The sequence below is a fragment of the Lampetra fluviatilis genome, chromosome 28 (assembly GCF_964198595.1).
Source record: "Lampetra fluviatilis chromosome 28, kcLamFluv1.1, whole genome shotgun sequence".
NCBI lineage: Eukaryota > Metazoa > Chordata > Hyperoartia > Petromyzontiformes > Petromyzontidae > Lampetra > Lampetra fluviatilis.
In genome coordinates, this window is record NC_136302.1 from 12,090,404 (window position 1) to 12,118,198 (window position 27,795).

The window sequence follows — 27,795 nt, forward strand, 5'->3', positions numbered from 1 at the left end:
ATCGTAACTCTCATTCGCGTAACAGCCGTTGCTAGGCAAAGCATCATCACTTCCACTGCACCAGCCAATCGCCTGGCACAAAGACAAGAACCTATTGACGTTGATGACATTAGTGACGTTAGTAATGTCAATGTTTTCCATTAACGTTATCCATTTTTGGTTACGATCCACTGTAGAATGCTCCTGGCCACTCGTAAGACTTCTTGTAACTTTTACGATCGCCCATTATCGCAATGTTCATTTAATGTTTTTTTAAAATCGCATACCGAACTTATAACATCGCTACGATATCGGGAACACATTTAGTACTCTGGCCCCTGGCTTGGGGCTGTCAGGTTTCATGCAGAGGTTACGCTCGGGGCAGGGTGGGGCTGTGTTTATTTGCTGGGTTGTGCGGTGGCGCTGCTGCCCGACGGTGTGAGGGTGCGTGGGTGGGACAGCGAGATGAGCGAGGCGAGCGAGGCGAGCGGGGTGAGCGGGGTGAGCGGGCGGGCTAGTAGGCGCGATGGGACGGGCCCCCGAACCCTCCCCCGCCCCCGAACCCTCCTCCACCCCCGCCCCCACCCCCACCCCCGCCCTCCTCCGTGGTGATGAGGTCGATGATGGCCTTGAGGAGCGCTGATTCGGACGATTCGCGCTGCCACTCCACAGGGCTCGGCCGCGTGATCTTCTGCTCCAGCAGCGAGTCGAGCTGTTTTCTCAAGTCCTGTTGTGGGGGGGGGGTTATTACAGCGAACCATTGATTATAATAATCAAGTAATAATAATGAAAACCTGATTCGTTATTGAGTTTCAGGCTAGGCCATGGAACGATCTGGCCAACTTTTTTGTAAGACGTTCCACCATGCCACACCCCTCTCCCCACCACCCCGACATAGCCGAAGAAATTAAATTGTCACGCATACAAGCATTAAGCACACCAATTATTATGACTGTTCTTTCAGCTCACCGGTAAGATGACGAACGACGTTTTACAACAGAAATTTGGCCATATTGCTTCGTGGCCTAACCCAAAAAAATCAAACGTGAATTGTCATATTAGCTGCGAGAAACCTACGTGTTAAGTTACAATAATAAACTCAAAGTCCTATGTCAGTCCACTGCCGGATGAAGGCCTCCCGACGGCCAAGTCGGTCACGGGGTGGTAGTCTGACCATGCTGTGGGCCGGCGTAGCGGTGGGGGACCAGGTCCGGTCGATCGCCGCTGCGTCACGGGCTAAGGTTCGGCTAAACCGCGGCAGGCCCGGGGAGGCGAGCCGTGGACCCGCCGAGACAGAAGGGGGCGGCAGCTACGGGAGAGGCGTTCTCTCACCTTGACGAGGGAGGCGATGCGGAAGGGCGAGCGGAACACGATCCACTCATCCACCGAGATGGTGTCTTGGTCCTGGTCGCGCTGCATGCTGATCTCTCCGCCGAAGAAGAGCAGCGAGTAAGGCGACACCTCCGTGCAGTCGTACAAGAAGATCTGTCAATCCCGCAAGTTCATCCATCCATTCATTTGTATTAAACTTCGGCTCCTGCTAAACACCGGGAACTGTTGACAGCGCCTTCCGTAGAGGGGTGTGGGGCCCGGGGCAAATCCCACACCGTGTGGGCGCCCTGACGAAATTCAAACTAAACCGGGAGTATCACAACTGACACCGTGACATCAAAAAGCGGACCCCCCCATCCCAAAGCACGGGGCCCGGGGCAGTCGCCCAGATTCGCCACTCCCTCGGGACGGCTCTGCCTGTTGAACATCGGCTCCTGTGCTGGAGGGATACTGCCACGGTGTCATGGTTAACACGCTGGTATTGCCATACAGAGATCGCCAGTTCTATTAGATTTCCTCGCGCAGCAGTTAAAACAACGCCCCCAGTTTTATCTTAAATATCCCACTACCTCTGTCCACGCAGCGGTGTGAATCGGTGCGCCACAATCAGCCGATCGGCAAGTCGCACGCGTGGTGAATTAAAATTTGCGTGCTCCAACCAGTCCATCTCTTCTCAGGAGGCCAATCAAATATAACCGGACAGCCCTTCCTACTAAAATCAATAAAATCTCTCAATCTTAATGTATGTTGAACTTCTTTCGCACCGTACGTAACCAACAATGCTAATCGTAGGTGTGGGGGAAGGACAAAAAAACTAAACACACAAAGCCCGAACGAAGACGGTGAAGACCCCCGGGTGGGCATAGTGAACTCGGCCGACTCACGTTAGTGGTCTTGAGCTTGAGGTGGTAGACGAGCCACTGGTGCCGGAAGTCCGACTCCTCGGCATTCACCGACTTGGGGTGGATGGAGACCTTGCCGTCGGGCTTCGTGTACACCTTCACCCTGGCCGGGACACGCGCAGCAAACGCCTCCTTCACCTCGCCGCCAATTACAGACAATCCCGCCCCCCCGCCCCCTGCCACCGGCACATCCACCACGCCGGGCCGGCCCCAGGCCCTCGGGGGACAGGTGGCTTTCCACTTCCTGCGAAAAATGCTTTGAGGTTTGACCAGTGGTGTGCGGAGCGCATGTCGGGAGTCGCCCGTCTAGACGACATCCGATCGCAGCGCCTGGCAAAGCGACACCTACCCTCTCCTCTTCTTACTGAAGCTGGGCCGGATCTTGGCCACCTTAGGGTAAAGGCCCGCGCAGATGACCGCCTTCACCAGCTTCTCGTTGCCTGCGCACAACGACCGAGACAGACGCCGCGTCCCGCACCCTTCCATTAGCACAGTTGGCGACATACGGTGCAAAAAAATAGAGTTCAACATACATACTACACGAAACACTACACACACTACGCTATACACTACACTACTATACACTGCACCACTATATGAAATTGAAAACTAGTTTGTTGTCCTTCCCCTGCACCTCTGATTTGCACGGTTGGCTACGTACGGTGCGAAAAAAGTTCAACGTACATACGTACGTACAGACATACGTACGTGCGTCCCCTGCAGGGCCTTTGAGAGCGGTCGCCCCTTTTGCACGATGCGCAATCGAGTGACGCACGACAAACAGGGCCAGGTGGTATTGGCCGATTATCCTTAACAGGACGATCGTCCAAATACGCTAGACCATGCCTCTGACAAGTTATTTTTGCACGGTCCACCGGTTGAGTGACGATCCAATTTGTGAACAGAAAGGCAGAAGCAAATTTCCAAAATGTCAAAATAAGATTTCCGCAAATATTAGCTCTTACTTATTTGCAGGAAGTGTAACTCAGCACCTGCTTCCTTGTGCCTCTGTACAGTTGTAGAATATATATAGAAAACAGAACAACTAAATACAATATCAATTATTAAAAAATAAACTCTATTTTATTTTACAAGGTAAGGTCTACTGAGCCATGTAGCTCTTGTTCAGAAGCGACCTGGCCACAAATGATAGCTCAACGAAGTGGCTTATCATCATGTAGAAATGTATAGCAGCCAAATAACTCTTAATCCACACGACCACGGGGAAAACGTGCAAACTCGGGGTCGGGACCAAACGCATGACCTCCTGTATACCAGGCGAGGTAGTTAACATCTTGCCACCCACGGCGCCAACGCGCGGTGACCGTGACGGTTGCCCGGGTTGGGGGGGGGGGTGGCGGTGGTACCCGAGTGCAGGTTGGCCTTGGGGTCGCGGGGATTGCTGTTGTCCACAAAGCCGGCCGCCTGTAGGTGCTCCGCAAACTGGTCCTTCATGTTGTGCAACATCTGCAAGGGGAGAGACGCACGCGCACCAGAGCCAACGTCGCCACCGTTCCCCAACACACACAGCCCCAACCCCCCCCCCACTCCGTCATAACACCACAAACACGAAGAAAGGTAAAGGCGCAGCCCTGTCTGCTCATGCCACTGATTGCGGAAGGGGCCTAACCCAACTTGCGGGAGTTCTGGCGAGGCTGTTCTTCTTTCTTTTGTATGGCTGATGTAGATGCAGAGGACAACAACTTCAAAACTGCATCAGGAGCAAGCCAGTGTATCGCTGTAATGAGAGCCTTTTTATAAACGGTATTTATTTGGGCAACTTTTCCACACTGGAAGAAGCAGAAGAACCCACACTTTACTTCAACACTGAGTTTACATGATCAGGCATCATCACAGCAAGTTGTTATTTTCATGCTTAAAGTCACTATGACCAAAATGGAAACTTTAGACGATTGTATTGCACACACTTGTGTGGTGTCAAGAGTTATACAAATCTGACCACACACACACGTGTAACAAACGGCATTCGCCAATAAGCGGTGGTAACGTCACCACGGTGCCTGTGCCAGGCTAAGTGCACTTTAAGGCCACGTGAAGTGTCGAATGGCTGCTGGCAGGAGGTCACAGGACAGACCGAGGTGCCATGGGTTGACTGACTGAGATGACTTGCCAATGCACCACCTGTGCCCCCTAATGTGCCAAATTGCTGTGTTTTAGCTGCCTGGCTCTCCGCTCGTTGTTGTGAGCATCGCTCCTCTGTCCTCCGTTGTTGCTGGATAGCGACTGCCTCCAACTGCCCAGTAGCAGCGTCCTTCACGAGCCTCCTCCACAGACCCAGGATGGATTGTAGGCAGGCCACCCAAAATGTTTTTAACCGGCGAAGATGTTCTATTAGGGGGGTCCATGTTTCGCAAGCGTAGAGAAGGGAGGGAATGACCGTGGCCGAGAAGACCTGAAGCTTCGTGCGGAGCGACAGACCAAGTAGCTTCCACACAGCGTTACGCAACCGATGAAAAGATAATGCCGCTTGACTGATTCGGAGTGAGACCTCTGCTGTCAAACCGGAGCCGGTCATGAGCACACTGCCAAGGTATGGGAAACTCTCCACTCTCTCCACAACTGCCCCATCACCAATTGGGAATTGTGGGGAGTGGAGTGTATGATGGTACAAAATACCCAGGCAGGTGCTTAGTTTTGGTGGGGGTGATGGTAAGGTCCCACCCCTCTTAGTGGCACACTCCAGGTTCAGCAGCAGCGCTTCCAACTCCTCCACTGAGTGAGCAGAAATTACCAGATCATCGGCATACATAACATGGTTAACCAATAGGGAGCCATCACTTGACTGCACCTGGGCATCGATCAGCCTCCCATTGTATTTGTACCAGACGGAGATTCCTCCGGTACAGCCATACAAGGGGCTTCATGAACCACGTGGTGTAAAAAGATGTTAAATAATGTGGTAACCAGCGGACATCCCTGTTGCACCCCAAGGTGAACAGGGAATGGCTCTGACTCCCGGCCACATAGTTTTACCCAGGCCCGCTCACCATCATGAAGGTCCTTTATGATTGTGAGCATAGTCAGGGACTCCGAGAGCACGAAGAACAACCCAGACCCTAGGCCTATTGAGGTATAATAGCCCTTAACCAGGTCAATAAAGCAGAGATGTAGGTCCTGTCAGAATTCCCTACACCTCTACTGTAGCAGATGGACAGAAAATATGGCATCTGTGCAGGACCGCACTGGCCTGAAACCACATTCGGTCTCCAAGCCTCTCCTCTGTGTGCCTGGCAAGGCGATGTTGAATAATCCTTGCAGGACCTTTCCCAGTACACTGAGGAGGGAGATGCCCCTGTAGTTGTTACAGTCTGTGCGGTCCCCCTTTTTAAAGAGGGGGACCACCAGGGCATCCTTCCAATCCTGCAGAACCTGTCCAGTGGTCCAGGGGGAAAAAAATGGGCGTCTTGTAAACCGGAAAATAGGGTATATTTAAAATAGAAAAAATGTGACAGAACCAGTCGGTCGATATGAAATTTTCATCGTGCGCGGTGCAGGGAAGAAATATGTGACGAGATGTCGAACGAATTCCAGCGCAATTGTGTTCTTAGCATTCGGCAGAACTGCCCGAGGCCGGGCGGGCTCAGCTACCAGGCCCGCCCTTCCAACGACGCGTGACACAGAGCTGCGGAACGAGACTCCGGAGCAGCGAGCAACGATGTGGCGCTGTCACGCTACAAGTGGGATAAAAATAGTTATGACATCCTCCGCGCCACTTGAGCACAATGTCCCACAGTGACGCCATGCGCGTAAAAAAAAAACTGGAATTTACTTGAGGACTTGTTTTGGGCGGGACAGGAAACAGTGTGGAGCAGGAGGCAACAAGGGCATTGGTTCAGTATTGACTTGGGCTTCCCGTCTCCACACGGGGCACTTAAGTCCTGAAGATTACCCGATGCTTGCAGTAAGTAATTATATCTCTGGGAGAATATGACAATATGAAGCACTCCATCGCGCCTAAAGTTTTCCACTTTCTATGCAGTGCAACAGCAGTGAAGCGCCCAGTTCACATTTTTCAGAAGGGGAACACTGTTTTGTGTACGGACTGTTGGGGCACGTGCTGTTTGCGAGCATCTATTAAAACAAGCGTGGCACCCGCGTACCAGGCATGGCAAGCACCACGCCCAGCCCTCCGTTTCTTCCCAGTGCCGACGTTAACACACAAACGCACCAGGTACCCACTCAAGTTGACCTGAGGGGAGGCCCAGGACAAGTCCAGATAGCCATTGCCAGAAATCGAACTCAGGTCGCTGGAGTTATACCGTGGCGCACAATCCGTTGCGCTACCTCTCCGCCATTTACATAGTACGCACATACTCTCACACGTACAAACGCACCGGGGCGCGCACGTTCTGACTGACACGGAAGTGACAACGGCTCGGCATCCACCAACAACCACTACTGACCTGCAGTGTGTTCTGGGAGAGGAAGTACTCCCAGCAGAAGTCGTTGACCGACCGGCCGTGACCCCGCCGTCCCTGCTCCCAGCGCTGCGTGGCCAAGAAAGGAACACGGCACCTCACTCGACAGCCACTCACCTGGAACACGCTGGCCAACTCACGGGGGACTTCGATTCAGTCACCCGGCGTGGATGCTCAACAGCGGAGCAGGTTTCTAATAATCCCTCCCCTAAGCCAGCTGTATAAATGGGAACATCACAGTCAACCGGAAGGTCCCGTGTGGTGGTGTAAAATGTGGGCACTTCCAACATGTGCAACGTGTCTGGCCAGTGTGAAAGAGTAGGCCAAATACCCTCTAGAGTGGGCTCTCTAGAGCGTTACTCTAAAAGGGACTCTTTAAGAGCTCATCTAGTGGAGGTGCGATCTAGCAATTGCAGGGCTGCACCTTTATTTACCTTTTACAAGGGCGCCTTGGTGGCGAGATGTTATGTCCCTCGCCTGGTATGCAGGAGGTCGTGGGTTCGATCCTGACCATGACGCCTGCTGCTGTATATTTGGAGTTTGCGTGCTCTCCCCGTAGCCAAGTGGATGTTTCTCCAGGTCCTTCAATTTTTCCCTCCACATTTAGAAAAATGCATTTAGAGTATTCGGCTGCTATAAATGTCCACATGATAAACCACTAATTGGGCCGTAATTTGTGGTCAGATCACTTCTAAAAAAAGGGCTTATATAGCTCAGCGGGTCTTACCTGGTAAAATAAAAAAATATGTTTTATAGTATTTGTTTGACAATAGTGCAACGGGGCGACCTGTAAAAGCTGCAGATCCCCGGTGGTTAAAATGCTGGAGGTTAGAAGCTGGCAGTGGAAGCGAGAGAAACGAAAACAGGAAGCTGTGGCGATCCGTGCCCACACAGCCGGCTCGTGATCTCTCATGTGCGGGGAAACTCACCTGCAGGGCGTACACAATGGTCAAGTGGTCGCTCTTGCAGTTTTGGGAGAGCTCCCGCCGTTTGGCGTCCGCAAGCTTCTCCTTTCCCTGGAATCGCACGGGGGAGATGCACGGGAGAGACACACGGGGAGACACATGGGAGAGACGTACAGGAGAGATGTATGGGTGAGTCACAGAGGAGAGACGCACGGGGTCACGGTAACTCCTGTAAAAGTTGATCCAATAGACATGAAATGTCTGCACAAAGCTGTTGCTACTGGGGACTTACCCTGTATAAAAACGGACAAATTGATAAAAGCGTTGCCTAAAACATGGATAGAAAATCGAGCGCTAAATAAATGTCTTTTCGGCAAAGGCGCCGACGTCATACGCCACGAACGCGCCGCCCTGTGACGCCGTTACGTGCGACGTCATCTCACGACAGGACACACAAACTACCTGACGCCATCTGATCGTGCGGCTCGGAAGATAACATTTTATCACTAATTAAATGCTTTTGAGGACAAACACTCGTGTGATACTGTGACACAACCCATGAACGAATGCATGATTTTTCTTCCTTTTTGCTGTTGTTGTTTTCACCACCTACCAAAGGGATGACAAACGGATCCTTGAATCCGAGGCAGGCGGCGATGCCCAGCACCGGGTCCAGGCAGCTGAACATGGCCCCAAAGAGGATGAGCTTCCCGATGTGCGGCTCCACGGGCAGCCGCGCCAGGTGGAATCCCAGCGCGGTGAGCTCTTCCGCGCGGCTCAACGCATTCTGCCGAGCACAATCAGACGTCACAAGACCCGACGTTTGTTCTACTTCACGCCGGGCGGGCGGTGGTGGCGGTGACTACGCGCGCCTGCGGTCCAGCGCTGTGAACGGCGGCAGCGAGGGTTGGCGGACCGAGAAATGAATATCATACAGCTCCCTTCCCGTGGGCGTCGAGGAGGAGCCATATCTTGGCTCGCTCGGAGGCTGTAAAGCAAATGCGGACAGACTCCAACCGGTCCACCTGCATTCACCCAAATCCCTTTTTTGATTAAATGATTGACATTCGGGCGATGCGATTGTCCGGTGGCGTGGACGGGGCAACTCACCAGGCCGATGAGGTTGGTGATGGCCAGCAGCACGGCTTGCTCTGAAGGGGGTTGCATCGTCCGTTTCATGAAATCCTCGATCCTACCCAGCTTCAAAATCTAATGGGCACAGCAATGCAAAGCGATCAAAGTTTCTTAAATCCATTCCCCCCATTCGCTCCCACACACCAACCGCCCACCTCTGTCCGCATCGCAGTACCGATTGGTACATCACAGTCCATCAACAGGCCGCCTGTGGTGGAGTAAGGCGTGGGTAATGCTAACTTATTTATCCATGTGCTATGAAGACGTGCCATTGCCCAAAAGGTCACCTTTTATGGCCACAAATATGTTGCTCATTTATTTGTATATACAGTAAAACCTTGGATCGCGAGCATAATTAATTCCGGAAACGTGTTTATAATCCAAAGCACTCGTATATCAAAGCGAATTTCCCCATAAGAATTAATGGAAACTCAGATGATTCGTTCCACAACTCAAAAATATTCATGTAAAAATTATTCATACAAAAAACGTTTTATATTTTAATTATTTAATTTCAATTTCAAGTAATGAAATGTATTAATTAAATTTAATCGTGGCTGGTGTGAGGGAGATGAGAGAGAGGAGAGGAGGGTTAGTGTGTAGGACGACTTTCACTGTCACTAACGGAATCACTGCCATCTGTTGGTTCACTGGAATCTTTTTCTTTTTGTGCGACTTTAACAAGGAACCTATCCAATGAAACTTGCTTTTGCCTCCTTTTGAGGATTTCGCGGAAATGTCACAACACTATAGTAAACAGTGTACGCTCGCACGGATGTTGACTATACGAGTGAGGCACGCCGACTGAGACCGAGCATGGGAGACGATTACCCACAATCCCGCAGCGAGAGAGAGAAGAACCATCGGCTCAGTTGTGATCACGTGACGCTCGGCAGACAAAGCGAATACGTACTACTCGTATTGCAAGACCTCGCTCGTTCATCAAGTTAAAATTTATTTAAAATTTTTGCTCGTCTTGCAAAACACTTGCAGACCAAGTTACTCGCAATCCAAGGTTTTACTGTATATACATACATACATACGTGCTTGTGCAGCAATGCCAAAGCAGCATCGCCTCTCTTAGCTGGCGTGTGTGACTGCACGTGACTGCACGTGCGGCGCCTTGGTAGATTCATCCTCTGACCTTAATCTGCAAGCAGAGTTCCTCCAGTGGCGTGCGGAGCATCTCGGGCAGCTGATAGTCGGACAGCATATTAGCTCGCAGCCCATTGTACAAGTGATAGCAGAATCCGGCTTGAACTCTGCACGCGCACACACACAGACATTTAATTCAACGCCCCCCCCACCTTGGGTACTGTGCCGGCTTTACCGGGTTATCACCGACAGCGCTCTTTTGAGGCTACCCAGGGTGTCTTTGGGATTCATCATTGATTTTTGGATTAGGCCACGCAATGCTCTGGACAAAAATGCCGTAATGAAACCCTCCGCAGTGTGACCTACGTGTTAAGGGATCTTAGTGTTTGTGTGCGCGTGTGTGTGTACATGGGGAGCAGTAGTGTAACAGGTTTGTGCGCTACAAACCCGGTGTACCGAGTTAGATTCCCGCTCATGGCCCACATCAGTGACAATTATCTGAATCGGTCCTGGGCCTCCCCTAGGTTGACTCAGCCTCAAATGAGTACCTGGTGCTGTGTGTAAACATAGCCACTGGGAAGGCAAAGGTGGCCGTACGTGGTGCCGGCCACCCACCCACCCACTCCCTCGTGGTTCATAGGTGCTCGCGAACGGCACTTGCCCCAACAGTCTGTTAAGGCTACATGGGGGATCTTTGTCTTTGTATTGTGTGTGTGTGCACGCGTACCGGCCGGCACGTCCCCGCCTCTGCTTGGAGTTGGCCAGGCTCACCCACTCGGGCTTCATGGTGGAGATGTTGTTGTCGACGTCAAAGTGCGTCTCCTTGATCTTGCCGCAGTCGATGACGTGCACCACATCGTCGATCGTGATGCTGCGGTGCGAGGGGGCGCGCGGCACGATGGAAGGAGCGGTGTTTAGTGGAAGGCGACTTTACAAATTAATGTCAATTAATATTATTTAAGGGCAACGGCAACCCTGACGTAAAACAAACGCTTGTAGATATATATATATGTACACGTCTAGTGGGGTTGAGTTTCAGATTGAGACGGCTTTGGGATATTGGATTCTTTGAGACGTCGTTGGATTATTTTTGAATCGTAAAAAAAGGGGAGCTGTTTGCAACTCAAATGAGAAATCATGCGGTGAACATCTCCTACCTAGATCCCCGAGCCCGTGGTTACAGTCGGAACACAACACACAACCCACTCTTCCCCCTTTCACGACACGCACGCGCGCACACACGCGCACCTGGTCTCCGCGATGTTCGTGGCGATGACAATCTTGCGCACGCCAGGCGGAGGCCTCTCAAACACCTGTCGCAGGCGTCGCCAGCAAGCGAACAACACCAACAACACGCCACACGTGAGCAAAGTGCCATCCTGCAACATCGCGGGGTACGCTCAGCGGCTACTACAAAGTGGCGCGCACCGATCTCGTCAGTGAGGCTAGGCTATGTGAGCGGGAGAGCGAACGGGCCAGAGGAAGAGAGAGGCGGTACCTTCGTTTGGCTGATTGTAGGCATGAGAGAGTGCAGAGGGATGATGATGAAATGTTCTGTAAAAATGCACGTTTCACGTCGGTTAGTTGGTGAGTTCTACACGTACAGTTGCTCGCTAAAGTAAAGCAAGCTCAACGCGTTTTCAAAACCAAACGAAGGCATGCGCACGGTCGATAATGAAAAGCATCAACTGTGAAGCGCTGTTGAAAAAGCTACGTGCGTTTGCACTTCGGAAGCACTGTTACAATTTAGAAAATTTAACCAAACAAATCTAACATCTCTCATCTCGTACGCACGTACCGACGATCAACCACACTTGCTATTCAATAATGCGTCATCCTCTAGGTGGGGATGTGGTTCAAGAAACGATGCCTTTTTTTAGTTATTCCCGAAGATAATTTTTTTTTTATTACGGCAACACCAGCAATCCAACATTGCACATCTGACTCGCTTGGGACTGAGGTATGCAAACATGTAGATTAATAATACATGTGTCAGTATTCTGATGCTTATCATTCCTATGTACAACCCATCTGTCGCTCATCACTACAATAAGGGTTCGAGTGTTTAAACTGCATGAGGAGATACACATACACACAGGCCACGGCAGAGGGCGCCCCATGCCTATCATTGCCGTCACGAGGAAACTCAGAATCATTATTTAGGCTGCAGGAGGAATCCGATGAGCTATAACGCTCTTTCTCACAGATCTCCAGTAGGGGCGGGGCAGAAAGTTACAACTCGCATTTGATAATAACAGTGCGGCATTAAAAAGTTTACAATAGGTGACATTGCGAGCAATAGCTCTTCTTCAGAGCACACAGGAGAGGTCAGAGAGGGAGCGTGGCCTCTCCACGTGCTGTAAAGGATGAGCTTCAAATGTCTGGAGTGATGCGTGCTGATTGCACAGTACCTGCACTAAACATCTGGTCTGCGGTGAGAGTTGTGTGCAGCTTGCTGATGTCAGCCCAGCCAGGCAGAAACACCAGGATGGCTCCGTCCTATCACACGGCACACGGTCCGCATGTAAACATGTTGTACGGTGCATTACACGCACCGTACAGCAGCAGCTGCCATTCGCCACTGAGTGACGGTGACATCACCACGGCGCTTTGCCATTGGTGTTACACGGCGACGACACGGCATGCCGGCATCGACCGCGGTGGACCGTGAGCCTGCGCAGGACGCACTGCTCCGAAGGATGGCAGCAGGTGGGTAGAGATCGATGATGGAATGGCAGCCAAAGGGCGGAACAGCCAAGAGGATGACCTCTGCGGGGATGCAGGGACGAGGCCGGCGCATGTGCAGGAGAGACACCGATTGCGGGATCACGAGGCCATGTGGGGAGAGCTGTCATCCAGCAGTGGACAGAACAGAGCTGCTGTTGATGACCTCATGCCAAATGAAAGGGATACAAATTATCATGCGTGGATAAACACATTAATGCTTGAAAACATCTGAATATATAGAGGACAGCAGAACTCGGGCAACTGCTGGTGCCAGTTTACAGCCTGGCTGGATATTCAGCAACACGGACGTTACGATTATCGTGGAGCTTACATCGTAGTATCGCCACACCGCTGCTACCCGAGTCCACCCGTTAAAGACAAAAACGACCTCTCCGCAGGGGCAGGTCACTGTGCGCCCCCATCAAGCGATGACCTTATCGTAAATTGCACATGTCCCTAATGATGCTGCCCTTTGCAGATATCCGCGTAAAAAAATAATAAAATCAATTAGCCGTGAAAATCCGTCGCATATGGCCATTTGTGTCTCACATCAATGGGGCCTCGCTCGGGGTGGGGGGGGTAGGGACCAAAACAATCACTGGGGGAGGCTTATTTTAATTGGCAGTCCCGTGAGATGTACCGCTCACATGTTGCCATGCCAACGGGGTCAGGGGTCGCAAGGTTCAGTTCGTTTGCGAGGAGGCTCTTATTAGCAACGCGGTTATGTGCCGAGCGGTGATGCGCTGAGCGGCGAATGGCCGAGCGACGCTGAGCTGAGTGGCGTGCGATGCGCGGTGATTTGCTGCGAGGTGATTGGCTGAGCAGTGATGCGCTAAGCGGTGGTGAGCTGAGCGGTGATTGGCTTAGCGGTGAAGTGCTGAGCGGTGATTGGCTGAGCGGCGATGCGTTGAGCGGTGAAGTGCTGAGCGGTGATTGGCTCAGCGGGGATGCGCTGAGTGGCGATTGGCTGAGCGGCCAGGCGCTGAGTGGTGAAGCGTTAAGTGGCAATTGGCTGAGTGGGGATGCGCTGAGCGGTGAAGCGCTGAACGGCGATTGGCTGAGTGGGGATGCGCTGAGCGGTGAAGCGCTGAACGGTGATTGGTGGAGCGGTGATGCGCTGAGCGGTGATTGGCGGAGCGGTGATACGCTTCTGACTGAATTGCTGCCCAGGAAGCTCACGTCCGAACCCCCACGACCATCGCATTTCCGAACCGACCAGGAATCGCTTTCATAGCTCATTCGCCTCAATTAATTCTCATTCAACCCACGCACGTCGCCTTCATCAGAACCAACGAACATCACCTCCCCGCTCCCTCTCCACCGTTCTAGACGGGGACAAAGCTAATCGATTAACCCTGGGCGGGAGGGTGGGGGTGCTAATTGAAATGAGATAATTTTCAATGAAGGGTGAGGATGAGGTGGGGGGTAGGCGGGCGCCGCTCCGGCCTTGCCTCCGCGTGCAGCACGACGTGGCGGATGAGCGCCGCGATGAGGTCCGCGTCGATGAGCTCATCATCGATCATCTCCAGGGCTTGGACGGTGCTCATGGAATACCTGCCAAGAGGTGGCCACATGTACATTGTCACCATTGTTGTTGCGCTTTATTTTTTAACACTTAACGCACTCGACGTATTTATTATATTTAGACTCGCTTCTCTATGTTGCACTCCTAACGTCTTTGTGCCCATCACTACTCGAGCGTGCCAGGATGCTCGTGCTGTGACGTTGCACTACTTGAGCATGCTGGCACAAGACAGAAGAAAGTGGAAACCAATTACAAAATGTTCAGTGGACACGCGGATGTTGTGAGTTTAACATGGAGGCTTTTGCGACCAATATCATCCATAATATAGTTTTTTTTTTGGGTTAGATCGCGTAACTATAAATGGGTCGTTAAACCCGCCACCACCCCACACAGCCAATTAGTAAGGTCACTTAAACAGAACGTGGCCAATTCGTCACTAGTACGGCACACCGGTTGCGTTGGAGAGCAAATCCACAAAATGCACTTTGAGTGCGTTTCGCCAATAATGACCACTAGCATCATCAGGAGGACAGTCAGATTTGTGAGTGTGTGCAGCATCGCGCCCCCTCTCGCCGCCCCCCCACCCTTCCCGCTGGAGACGCACTTCCCGTGCAGCGAGTCGAGGTATTCGGGCCAGCGCTGCTCATACTCCTGCTGCATCTCCTGCTCGGCCTGCCGCCGCTGCCGCCCGTGCATGAACAGGTTCCGGCGTGACCTCTGCTGCGGTCGCTGCAGTGGGCAGTACCTGCACACACAAAGACAAATGTTCCCCCCCCCGTATAGCCTTTAGCGGACTGTTGGGGCAAGTGCTGTTAGCGAGCGGCACCTACGAAGGCCGGCACGGCACACGAGGGGGTGGGTGGCGAACACCACGCCCGGCCGCCTTTGTCCCTCCAGTGGCGATGTTTACACAACGCACAGGCTACTCAAACCCATTCCCGCCACCATTCACCACGAAGTGATGGTGACGTCACCACGGCGCCTGTTGCAGGTACTCACACACGCACACGGCAACACACGATGCATCCGAGTGAGCTACCGGTCTCTCCAAAATGCCTATTTCGCACATTTGGTGATGTACATTTTTATATGCACTGCCAAAAAAAATATTCATTTTATGATATTGAAAAGTTCTACAAGCCAGCATATACCCATTTAACTCTCAAAATTTACCACACTGACACTATCAGTTAACTAAATCTGAGAGCCCGGTTTGAACCCCAGAACTTACAAGTAGCCAGGCCGGTGCTTCGCACAGCATTATCTGGAGCGACAGAGCCACCTCTAAAATACTGTGACTTCCTGGTGACCTCTGCACTTTGACACCCACTTTCTCCCGCTGATTGCTGGCAAGCAGACACAACGAGGTGTCAAAAACGAGACGCGGATTCGAGTTAAAATATCAACCATGTGCCTTACCTCCCAAAGGTTACTGAAAAATGTCGACCTCATTAGTATCAGAAGCGGAATATTCGTGTAGCCTAAACAACGCTCCTGAGTGTAGCCCGTAGTCACCACCATCCAGTAAGCACACCTAACACTCGAACTTTATATCAGCTGCTAAGGTCCACTGAGTTCAGCAGCTCTTGTACAAGGATGGCCACAGCCGAAGACTGGCAAGTGGTGGCAGTTACAGGACAATTGCCGGGTGTGAATGTGCAAACCAATACATACGATAAGGTCGCACTCATTATAAGGTCGGACTCATTACACACAGAGTGCTTGCCACAAGTGAACCACAATACCTTGCAGCTCTCTCGTCAAGGAGCATACCAAATCACGCGGACTCCGGGCATCCTCGCAGCGGCTTTTGGCTGCTGGCCATCGAACAAAGACGGTCACCGCATCACACGCTTTCAGGTGCGCTTTTGCGGCCGTCTGGAACGCCCTTCGTTCCGATATTAGGAAGCCACTGGAGCTACGACACTTTTAAATCTCGATTGAAAACTCATTTGCTGAGAAATGCTTTTTGTGTTAGTTTGTTGTCCTTCCCCGCACCTCTAATGAACACGGTTGACTACGTACCGTGCAAAAGAAGTTCAACAAACGTACACATACATAATCTGCACACAATCTTTCCTATGACCAACTGGGCTAATGCCTTACTAAACAAGAGAAACATCGGACGCGCAGAAACGTTTAATTAGCGAGATAAAGCCGCCTTCCGGACCACACGACGAGATGACCGCACGCGTAACGACGGCCTGTCACCGCTGTTCGTTTTGTTATCTTGCCACGTCTTAGGCAACCACGGTTTTTATATAACGTGTAAGTTCCCAAAGAGCAACACGCCACTTGGAAATGCATGTTGCATTATCATTACAAGGATTATCGTGACCTCATGTCATCGACACAGGTAAGACAGAGATAATGCGTGAATGCTTTCTGCTCATACGTAAAGTGTTAAAAGTGGTTTACAACGTTAAAAATAGATAAGCAGAGGCTCTGGGGCCCCTATTGTCCAAAGCACGTGCATTCAGACCATGATTATTTAAAAAACTCCACGAATGGCACGGATACCTGGTCATTTCGAGCACATCTTCCAAAAGGTACTCCTGCACTGGGAAAGTGAACCCGGGTATGTGGATGATGGGACAGCCACCTGAAAAACAAAGTTAACAACAACCAACTATCAGTGCTATAACAAAAACGATCTCCAGTAGAGCCTGAACAGACTTTTGGGGTAAGTGCTGTTAGCGAGCATCCCACGAAGGCCGGCACGGCACACGAAGGGGGTGGGTGGCCCAGCACCACGGCCGGCAGCCTTTGTCTCCCCAGTGGCGATGTTTACACACCGCACCAGGTACTCATTTGAGGCTGAGTAGACTTAGGAAAGGCCCAGGACCGGTTTACATAATCGTCACTGGTGTTGGCCGTGAGGGGGAGTTGAACTCGGGTTGCCAAGTTCGTAGCGCAGTGCGCTAACACGCTGCACCCACCACTATACCACCGAAAATATAAAGTTAACAACCAAGTATTGAGTGCCGTACCACAACCGTTAAAATAACACAACATTAAAATACACCCCGGGTGCAGGACGGCAACGACAGCTCACCAAAGTATCGGGAAAACATCTGCGCGTTGAGCGTAGCGCTCATGACGATGACGCTGAGGTCGGGCCGGTGGGGCAGGACGTCGCGCACGATGGTGAGCAGGAAGTCGGACTGCAGGCTCCGCTCGTGCACCTCGTCCAGCACCAGGTGGCTCGTGCCGCGGAGCAGCCTGCGCACGGCGACACTCGGCCTCGTCACGACGACCCACGGCCGCGCCGTCGCGCTCGCCGGTCAGGACTTCTGGAGGGCGACGTGGCCGAGGCGGTCTGCGCGTTTTCCCGATTGTTTCAAATGAAATTTTAAACAGAGTTCTTCCCCAATCAAGCAGTTTTTAAACGTTGTGGCTTGGCTCTCCAACACATCGGTGTGCTGTACTAGTGACGAATTGCCACGTTTTGTTTACGTGACAAACCTTACTAGTTGGCTGTGTCAGGTGGTGGTGGGTTTAACGACACATTTTTATTTACGCGCTCTAAGCAAAAAAAAACTGCATTATGGATAAATATAAGAAGTTTAACATATATACAAGAAATTCAACATACGTACAATATCGTTTGTGGGCTGTCTAAGAGTGGTGGGCGCTCACGTGGCTGTGGGTTGTGTGCAAAGAAGTCGCAAGTTGTATCCAGCACATGGGCCCATAGGTTCCTCAGGCCTGGTCGAGAGTGGTGTTGCTGTCGTCGTATTTTTGAGAGTACGTTACAGCAGGAGTGCAAATGAAGCCGACTTCAAACAGGCAATCAGTCATTAATAAGCAGAAGTGAGTAAAAGGCTGTTAACTCTGCCTGGTAACCAAGTAGGGGTAGTCTATTCAAAGTTAAACATACACAAAGCATTGACTTAAAGCTTTTGTGACTGCAGGAATTCCTATTCTATTTGGTCTTTCGGTAAAGGATGACGATTGCTTGTGTTGCGATCGAAACGTCGTAGATTTTTGTTCATTTTTTTTGCTCTACGCGAGTTTACCGAAAGACCAAAAGAATATACACAAAGCACATCGCATAGGTGACTCACTGGGGCTGAAGTATAGGTGGATGTGTGAAAACGTGAGAAATGTGAATATCTATGGAAAATTACAGTTATACCTCCGAGCACAAAACACTGTGCTAGGAGCGATTGATTAATTGGTCACGGCAGATATTCGACGGTCGGGAAACGCGACGTTGCACCGCACGTACACAAGAAAAAGTCGTCATGCGTTTGGGCCCAAAAAAATCGACACGCAGCGAAGGTGAGAGAAGACATCCGAGACGTTACCGGTCTGTCTGCAGCCACTGCAACACGATCCCTGTTGTGGCGTAAAGGACCGAACCTTGCTTCCTAGGAAACCGGCTGGAAGAGATTACATGAAAAAACAAAACGTACAACAATAAGGGGACGGCGCTTTTGTTAAGAGCATATTGTTGATTCGCGAGCCGTCATCCCATTCTCACGGAAATAGTCGCTTAGTTTTAGGTGGGCACGCACACCTAAGTCACTATTCCCCTACATGCTCAATCCGATGCCTTTGGTATGATACACAATCGCTGTACTTGTCTTTTTCACCAATCCTGTGTTTATATTTTTTCGTGTAAAAATGTACACGTTGTTCATCAGCTTCCCAGAGTGGTTTGTGGTGGTGGGGTCGATAGCCCAAAGCACCCTGAATCCGGCGCGTGACCCGAATTCCGATTCCTGGTCACCGGTTAACACCAGTGGTCAGCAATATTCCGTTATGCTGGGCCCACCGCCCTTCACCAAACTGCATTGATCGGCAGTATGGTCAAACAACCCCAGTGATTGAAAAGGCATGGGAAGGGATTCAACCAGCAGTGGACTGATTAAGGGCTGTACCGAATCCGCTCTGAAGAGCTCATATTACAAACTTTAGCACAATACACCGTTTATATTAAACTAAACTATTTTTTTTATTTTACCAGGTAAGGCCCACTGAGCTATACAGCTCTTAATCAGAAGCGACCTGGCCACCAATGATAGCTCACCGAATCGACTTGTCACGTGGAAATCTATAGCAGCCAAATAGACTGAACGTATATGTTGACTCTAAATGTGGAAGGAAAAAACCAGAGGACCCGGAGAAAAATCCACGCGACCACGGGGAGAACATGCAAACTCCAAATATATCAGCGTCAGGGTTGGGATCGAACCCACGACCTCTTGCATACCAAGCGAGGTAGTTAACATCTCACCACCGCGGCACCCCAGTATATTATATGTACTTAAATGCGGGAGTGGAGTGAGGGAGCGGTGATTAGTGCAATGCATTGTGAAACCGGTGATCTGAATTCGATTCTGGGCCACAGCTAACATCAGTGGCAATCCCCCTTTCACCAACTCTGACCAGTGTGGTGAAGTATGGTGAAAAAACACCCCCCAACACCACGTCGCATGGAGGCATTAATGCAGCGCTGGATTGATTATAATTTAATATGCTTAAATGCAAACCAATTACCAATCATTATGGAAAAAAAAGTACAAATTCATTGTCATCCAAATATAGATTATTTTTAAAAGTATTTCAATTACAATTACTATCCGCTGTGAACCTTGCAAGAGAGGCAAGTTGCAAGCCACACTGAGGCCCTGCCAATGATTGGGGGTGAGTCTTCTAATAGCGGAGATCTCATATAATGACTGCAGACCCATCAAGGGCATTTAATAATTGATAGAGCAATTCACATTGATGTGGGTTCAGAAAGCTTCTATTACTGAATATGCCAGGGCAATCATTAGAACTGAACCCAGTCGGCCGCCTCCAGCTGTTCCTACGTCTTTGCTCGACCAATTAATAAAAACTTGAAGAATACATGCATTGCATGAATTACAGATTGCAAAGTTGCAAAGATTAAATTTCTTATGGCAGGATTATGTTAAGAGAACTGCAGTTGAAGAAGATTAACGTAACCTCTATTTGTATTGCAAAGCACAAACATGAGAAGAAATAAATTGTGAAATGCAATTCCAACATTATGTGGAACCGATATCGCGCATTGTGAAACTTGACACTGAATCGAGAAAAATAATTTCCCGGCAAAGGCGAAAGCACGCACGGGTTCAGAACATCTATCATTCATTCATTTATCAAGCACAGTGAGCGAAGGAGCTTTGCACCAAAAGTGGGACCTCTCGCGACAGGATTCGCATAAACTGCTCTTGCTGCCATACACCGGCGTCTCGAGAGATTTGTTTCATACACGGATCACGGAGGGGGCGTGAAATGCGAGACATGGCCAGATTTTTTTAGAAGGTAAATCATCGAAACACAAATCAAGCACGGGCACGTAAGCACAACTACTTTGTCTCATCAAATCTATAAATCTATTAACATGATAAAAATAAAATTTGTACGACTGAGAACCAAAGGGGTGCAAGGCTGCAGTAAAGGTTAAGAACCACTGCTTTAGAGGGTCACGGTCCGCTTCAAATGTTAACCGCGCCAAACTGATGGGCGCAATCTCTCCCCTCGAAGCGGAGCTCTCGATCGCAGGGAGTGCGGTCGTTAATCGCACACGACGCACACTTTTGATTTACGGAGCCTCGCCAACGCTTAGCGCAGGAGGACACTTGCAAATTGGCTTCGGGCTGGGCTCGAGTTGCAAGGCAGCGTGAAGAGGGGCGGTCACCTCTGTAATCTGATTTGGTAGCCCGTGCTGTTCCCATTGCCACAGCTCTCCGCTCGCTCCACCGCCACCCGCTCCGCCACCTGCAAGCAGAGACCGAAAAACACGCACGTCTCGATTCGCTCTCTCCAAAAAGACAAAGGCACCCCGCGCAGCCTCAACAGACTGCTGGGGCAAGTGCCGTTAGCAAGCAGTGCCTGTGAACACGAGGGGGTGGGTGGTCAGCACCACACCTGGCTGGACGGCACGCTCTCTCCACTCTCGCCCTGACAGTCGCACTCACCAGGCAGCCACTCCTCACCAGAAACCCACCACTCACCTATCGCTCACTCTCACTACTCACCTGTCGCTCACTCTCATCACTCACTCACCGGCGCTCACTAATTTTAATACCGATTACTGAAGTACGCATGCAGCAAGAATCACTTCTAAAGGCACTTAACAGTTAAAGACGCAACCTAAAACAGGGGATAAAGACCACGTTTCGTGCTCAGAAGTGTTTACTTAACGATAATAAAGTTAAATTTCGATTTAAATCTTTCGTGACTGCAGGGATTCATCTTCTTGGTTCTTTCGGTAAAGTCACGTAGAAGGGAAGTAATAAAATAATAAAACATAATAAAATAATTCTCACGACGTTTCGGCCACAACGCAAGCAGCCGTTTTCAGGTGAAAACCAGGTCTGTCGAGGCGACAGCGTCTGAATGAAACAGCACCATGCTTGGAGCATATATTTAAGCTGGGTAGGAAGGGGGGGGGGGGCGCCTTGACAAAATAATTTGCATATCAAGAGGAATTTAGCCTATTTATGGGAGATGCTGCTAATTCTGCATAATGCACGGGCATAAGTAGTACTAATCACATACCTGCATTTCCAATAAATATGCTAAATTCCTCTTGATATGCAAATTATTTTGTCAAGGCGCCCTTTCCCCCCCCTTCCTACCCAGCTTAAATATATGCTCCAAGCATGGTGCTGTTTCATTCAGACGCTGTCGCCTCGACAGACCTGGTTTCCACCTGAAGACGGCTGCTTGCGTTGTGGCCGAAACGTCGTGAGAATTATTTTATTATGTTTTATTATTTTATTACTTCCCTTCTACGTGACTTTACCGAAAGAACCAAGAAGATGATAATAAAGTTACATCCGAACCCGCATGACGACATGGCGCCGCAAGGGTCGCGACGCGCTTTTAATAAATAAATGTTTTGGTCCATTGGGCGGCCTATTGGCTTTAAAGCTGGCAGTATCCGTTTAAAAAGCCTGACTGTGGAGGAGACCCAGCAATTTATGTAATATTGTGATTGGACTGCCAATAAAAGATGGTGACACAACAGCATTCGTTTAACGTGGCCAACTCTGCTGATGAGAGTGAGAAGGTCGAAACCGCTCCATAGTTTATTGGTTTAAACAAACACTGCTGAATAATATGGTTTTGGAAGCCAATAGCCCGATGGGCTAAAACCATATTTGCTTCAATTTGTGGCAATACAAAACAAAAACTTCTGCTTTTCCACGCCTTTACCCACAACTCTTCAGTTCCCCGCATCTCCGATAAGTACGGTTGGCTACGTACACTGCAAACAAAGTTAAACATACATATGGAAACAATGCATCATGCGTTTGTATACAACTATACTTTTTTAATGCCGAGCAAGGACGCTCGCAGTTTAGACGGCGCGGGACTTTTGTCATTACGAATTAATCTGCACTTCCTTTTTGTCCCCGCTGGCCGGGACCGCCAACGATCAGCCGCCGCCACTCACCGAGATGGCGCTGATGCGGCGCGGCTGCGTGCACACCACCCTGCACGCCGAGCCCTTGCCGCGCTCGATCTGGTCGTCGAGGATGAACTGGGGAACCTGCGTCGTCTTGCCGCAGCCCGTCTCCCCGCTGATGACCACCACGCGGTGATTGTTGATCAACGTCAGCAGGTCCTGCGTTGCGATTTCGACGGGGCACAGGTTTTTTTTTTTTTACAATTTTAAACGGCCGTTTCTGCGTTCGTACAGCACTCGCTGTATGAGGCTCACTAAGCGACAAAGCTCTTTTTCAGAAGTGACCTGGCGATGACAAGTGATAGCTCAACGAAATGGCTTGTCAAGTGGAAATTTATAGCAGCCAAATACTCAAACTCATGTTTCTAAATGTGGAGGGAAAAACCAGAAAAAAATTCACACCACCACAAGGAGAACATACAAACTCCAAATATACAAGCATCTCGCCTTACATCACATCTCATCTCAAACATTTAAAGGGCACCCCCCCAGCGGCAGCTGTCCCTGTGCGGCACAGGGCGACTCAGGAACGGCCTGCAAGTGGGCATTAGTTCTGTTGGCAGGGGGCGACGATTACTTTTGCGTAATCCCAGTTGAGTAATTTGCAGGTACTGCAATTGTTATTAGCTTTTGGGGGTTAATTTTAAATGTTGTATAGGGTGGAGATGGCTGGATGGCTCAGAGGTCAGAGTGCTGTACAAGCCATTGCATTGAGGATGACCAGTACGGGGACAGTGCTAAGATCAGCTCATGTGCAGGAATGAAATGGATTGTACCATCGTCCGCACCTCCGCTTAGCATGGTTAGCGATGTACGGTGCGAAAGAAGCTCAACATGCGTACATTCAGCACTGTCAAAGAATGGTGACAGGTCCAGGGAGGCCTTCATCCAGCAGTGGATGGACAATGAAAGATGATAATATATATATATAAAGTTGTCAAAGCCTCTTTGACATACGATTTTATATATTCATGGGATTATTGGTATCTATCGACAGTTTTAAATTACGTTCACAATGTTTCACTCGGTACACTTACCCGTTTCATTCTATAAGCAGGCAACTTCTCTCGGAACTCCTGTAAATGAGTCGAAAATGTAAATTACAACCTTTTGGAATAAGGACAGGTGACATACAATGCCATGCTTAATAAATGTATGCATTCGAATATGACTGTTCCTTCCGTGTCCATCATCACAGACCAATTAGAAAGCTCCCTAGTGTTGATGCATCATCACCGAGTATAAGTTGCATTTGGTGATTGATTGGTGAGTGGTGAGTGATAAATGACTGTCAAATGAATGGAGAGTGTAGAGTGTTAGGTGAGGGGTGGGTGTCTGGTGAGTGTGACTGTCAGCTGACTATAAGACAAGTGAAGTGTGTGAGTGTCTGTCGAGGGGTACATTTCTGTGACAAACAAATTGGCAAATCTGACCTGCATCTTTACAAATTCCCGGTTGCCTTCCCGATTCTTGTGCAACTCCTGCCGCAATCTTTCATCGAGTTCGTGATCGCGCTCCAACGGTTGCCCAACCATCTCGTCCACCTCCTCGATTTCATTGGGCGGAGGGACCTGTCCTCTATCACCCTCCTCCTCCCCATCTGAGTGGTCCCACCAGTCGGGGGGCTCCACCTTGGCGAGCGGCTTAAAACTGGCATCACCGCTGAAAGCAAAGTCGGTGGGAGTGGTGACAGAACAGGAGATTTTTTCAGTGGCAGAGAATGTGTTGTTGAAACCACAATTTGTTTAGAAACAAGGCAGAACATCATACATATCCATGGATTGTGTAAAAATGTTCCAACTTCTGAACAAAAACATTATACTTGTGAACCGGTGGAACATCCACGCCAGGCCAGCACAGCAGCCATCACAGTACGGGTGACATTGTCACCGGTTATTCGCCGCACGGAGTCTGAACCAAACCATGATAGGCCGGCCTCAAGACATCCGAATCTGGCCCAGGGCCCAGCAGGGCCGGGGCTAAACACGCATTAATTGCATGTCACGTCAGTCGCAGAACACTGTGAGGAAACGTCACTTCACCATCTACACGAACTAAACTATGAACTATTTTTATTTTACCAGTTAAGGCCTACTGAACTATTTAGCTCTTTTTCAGAAGTGATCTGGCTACAAATAATAGCTCAATGAAATGGCTTATCATGTGCAAGTTTATTGCAGCCAAATACTCTAAACACATGTTGATTCTAAATGTGGAGGGAAAAGCCGGAGGACCTGGATAAATAATCCACACTCCAAATATACAGGCATCAGGGTCGGGATCGAACCGACGACCTCCTGTATACCAGGTGAGGTAGTTAACATCTCGCCACCGTGGCACACACATCCGGCATCATTGTCAGTGACTCTGCTCAGCTTCTGAAGTGAAAAAACAACTCTAGTGCCTGCTGAGACGTGCCGGGCTGGCTCGGAATGGGCCCGGCAGCAGCTTGGCCGTACAGTGGAAAAAAGAGGCATCAGTGCCATAGCATGCAAATGTGATGTCTGTTGTGACTGCACCACTTGTGGTAAACGTACTCCATTGGCTGCACCCTCCAGCTGGTGCCAGGAGTCTGGGCGGCATCCAGATCTCTGCAAGCCTCCTCCCTGTCCTCCTTCTTGACGGCATGTAGCAGCTGAGTGATGTGCTGCTCCCGGGCTCCGTCCATCTCCACCACAGCGCGCTGAGAGAGCAAAGTGAATCGCATCGTGGCACCGTGATAACGCACAAAGGTGGGCTGCTCACAAATATCATGCAGGCACAAGTCCCATCAGGCCTTGCGTGCACTTCACATGACGACCACATTGCAGGCACAAAGCTGCACTTATAAAACCATTGACGACAACTATTGTTGGAGTGCTCTAACACGGCAAGCCACTACTTCCAGATGAGAAACATTTATTTGTACGGTTCAATCTCGGGTACCCGACCGACACATATCCGCCCTGATCAATTAATCGCCTAGTGGCAGTTCTGGGATAATGGTATTTGTCACGTCTACAATGTCCCAAGGCGTACACTAAGAAAACGACTGCCTGGGGCTGCGCCAGTGCTACTAATGCTCATCTCATCATTGATGACCATGGCTCCACAGCAAAGATCTGTGACACGGACAATCATTTGTCACTTTTGTTCGAGTTAAGAAGCCATTACAAGTCGCCGTCCATTTAGTACCACCCTTAATCGAAATAGACACTTAACTCATTCTTAATAACTGGAATCATGTCTGCATTAACCATAATACGTGTGGTCAGAATGAAAACAAAAAACATACTCTGATAATATCTGCATTGTCCATGAAACTGATTGGTTCACACCATAGATAGCTTTCTTTTGAGCGTCTCAAACGGTGCTAGACCAGAGGACGCCAAACGGCGTACAGCAAAAAGACAATGCACTATCAGAGCAATGTTCACATATATCGATCTAATAACATATCCGCCTCCCCCTCAGACCCCAGAAAGGTATGGTATGCGACGTTGTACTGTATCCCATAATCTCGCAGGGTGAACGAGGAGTAGTAGACATATCACCACCACCATTACAACCAAAGATCCCCCCCCCCCCCGTAACATCACCACTGGGAAAACAAAGGTGGCCGGGCGTGGTGTTGGCCACCCACCCACCCACCCCCTTGCGTGTGCCATGCCGCCCATCATAGGTGCTCGCTAACAGCACTTGCTCCTCGGGTCCATTACGACCGTCAGTCACCACAAGCACAAGGCCATCAGCGACGACAGCACTCACGTCTCGCCGGTCGCGCGCCCTGCCCTTGCCGACGGACTTGCGGGAGTACCAGAGGCCGATATCTCGGCCCTTGAGGTGGCTGGGATGGCGACCTCTGCCTCCCAGCGGCGGCCCGAAGCCTCCACCACCACCACCACCGCCGCCTCCTCCTCCTCCTCCAGCCTCGTCCATGCTCGCAAAATCCGGGCCATCGTAGCAGCGGGCCCGAGCCCTGCCCCGAGCGAAGCGGCCTCCACGAGTCGCCATCGACAAGCCAACCCCGTCGACTCTATCCCCGACACAGGCGACGTTCACAGACCCGTGGTCGTAAATTAACTACAGCCTCGATTGACAAGGGATGAACGTGCTACTTACTCGCTTCGCTTGGATATTAAAACAGACGAATATATCAAAGCAGCCGTGTATTGTATTGTACTTGTCAATCCACTGTTCCATGAACGTGCTCCCGAAGCCAATGCAATGCCGCTTATAACGGGTTGTGTGTTTGACTATACTTCACCACGCCGGTCAATGCGGTGTTGGTGATGTAACATTTTTTTGGCGTGGGGGAGGAGGTGGAGTAATTTTCTTCCAATTAACGTTGCCAATTATCAGCTTCAACACCCACCAAGGGGGTGAATGGCGTCTTGAAATATCGTGGGCAGAGAAACCGCCACCCGTTTGATAACAAAGCAAAACACTAAATAGACACGCAGACACCTTAATAAAAACTAAAATTACACAAAAGATGCCTCGCGCCGAGATTTAAATAGTATACAGCTCGCAAGCTCGCTCCCTCGCGCGCGCGCGGCTCGAGTTCCCACTTGTTTTTGATCCCCGCACGGACTCGACCTAGCCGGGCTGAGAGGCGCCCCGTCCGGCAGGGGGCTGCTAGCACCACGCGGTACGCACTCCCCGGCGCTAGGCCGCTCGTTGTTTCGGGCGGCTTTTACAAATTTTTTAATTGAACAGAAATGTACAACCCCGTACGGGATCTATTAAATAAGCGAAATAATCCGCGTAGTTTGTTGGAACTAATAATAATGATATATTTGTTTTACATTTGGTTGAAATCGGTTAAAGTTCCAAAGCGGTAAACAAGGCGTCTTGACGTACGGGTCGTGAGGGCGGCACCCACAATGCACGGCGCGCGCTGACAACCGACCACGTGGTGTCTGGAGTTGCGAAGAGCTTTAGAGATTTGTGGATTTCGGATATTTGGAATCCCAGAGATACGTTTCATCGTTACCCGTGGCCCGATTATCTGGGTCGCAGATCATTAAAATAAACAAATGCAATTGTATTAAATCACTGGTCTATGTTGGGTTAAATAATCAAAACACAAATTCAAGTTTTTCTCTCTTAATAAGACCGTGGCCTTAAAAGGAAACAAGTTACGTACAACAAGCGGCGTGTTCTATCTGCTATATGCATCTCCGTGTGCTAGAAGGGTCATTGTCCGAAACGTTGCCCTTCTTCTCAAGATAGATTTCCCGAAACGCCCCCCTTTGAAGGACCATTACCCGAAACTACGGCAATTATATCGTGTTTTTGTCTTTGAGTTGTTTTTATTTGACCG

The 27,795-nt window shown here is 50.1% G+C and overlaps 1 protein-coding gene across 4 annotated transcripts; it reads right to left on the reverse strand.

The window, feature by feature from the left end:
- Positions 1-240: 240 nt before the first annotated feature.
- DHX36 (DEAH-box helicase 36) lies at positions 241-27,366 on the reverse strand. Of its 4 annotated transcripts, none has more exons than XM_078869746.1 (26): positions 27,333-27,366; positions 26,238-26,505; positions 25,028-25,173; positions 23,924-24,152; positions 23,528-23,566; positions 22,479-22,649; positions 20,715-20,794; positions 18,349-18,423; positions 17,094-17,260; positions 16,559-16,640; positions 14,643-14,783; positions 13,965-14,067; positions 12,198-12,285; positions 11,285-11,340; positions 11,035-11,099; positions 10,514-10,657; positions 9,836-9,953; positions 8,668-8,766; positions 8,171-8,344; positions 7,582-7,668; positions 6,638-6,721; positions 3,581-3,680; positions 2,563-2,653; positions 2,196-2,316; positions 1,312-1,464; positions 241-706 (listed from the first exon to the last, which is right to left on the reverse strand). In XM_078869746.1, the coding sequence occupies exons 2-26, from the start codon at positions 26,481-26,483 to the stop codon at positions 494-496; spliced, it is 3,072 nt and encodes a 1,023-aa protein (XP_078725872.1). In that variant the 5' UTR covers positions 26,484-26,505; positions 27,333-27,366; the 3' UTR covers positions 241-493. The 4 variants fall into 4 exon arrangements, 3 of the variants coding, with proteins under 3 accessions (XP_078725872.1, XP_078725869.1, XP_078725870.1); XM_078869743.1 differs by having other exon boundaries at positions 27,278-27,346; XM_078869744.1 differs by lacking the exon at positions 27,333-27,366 and adding an exon at positions 27,041-27,265.
- Between the last annotated feature and the right edge of the window lie 429 nt (positions 27,367-27,795).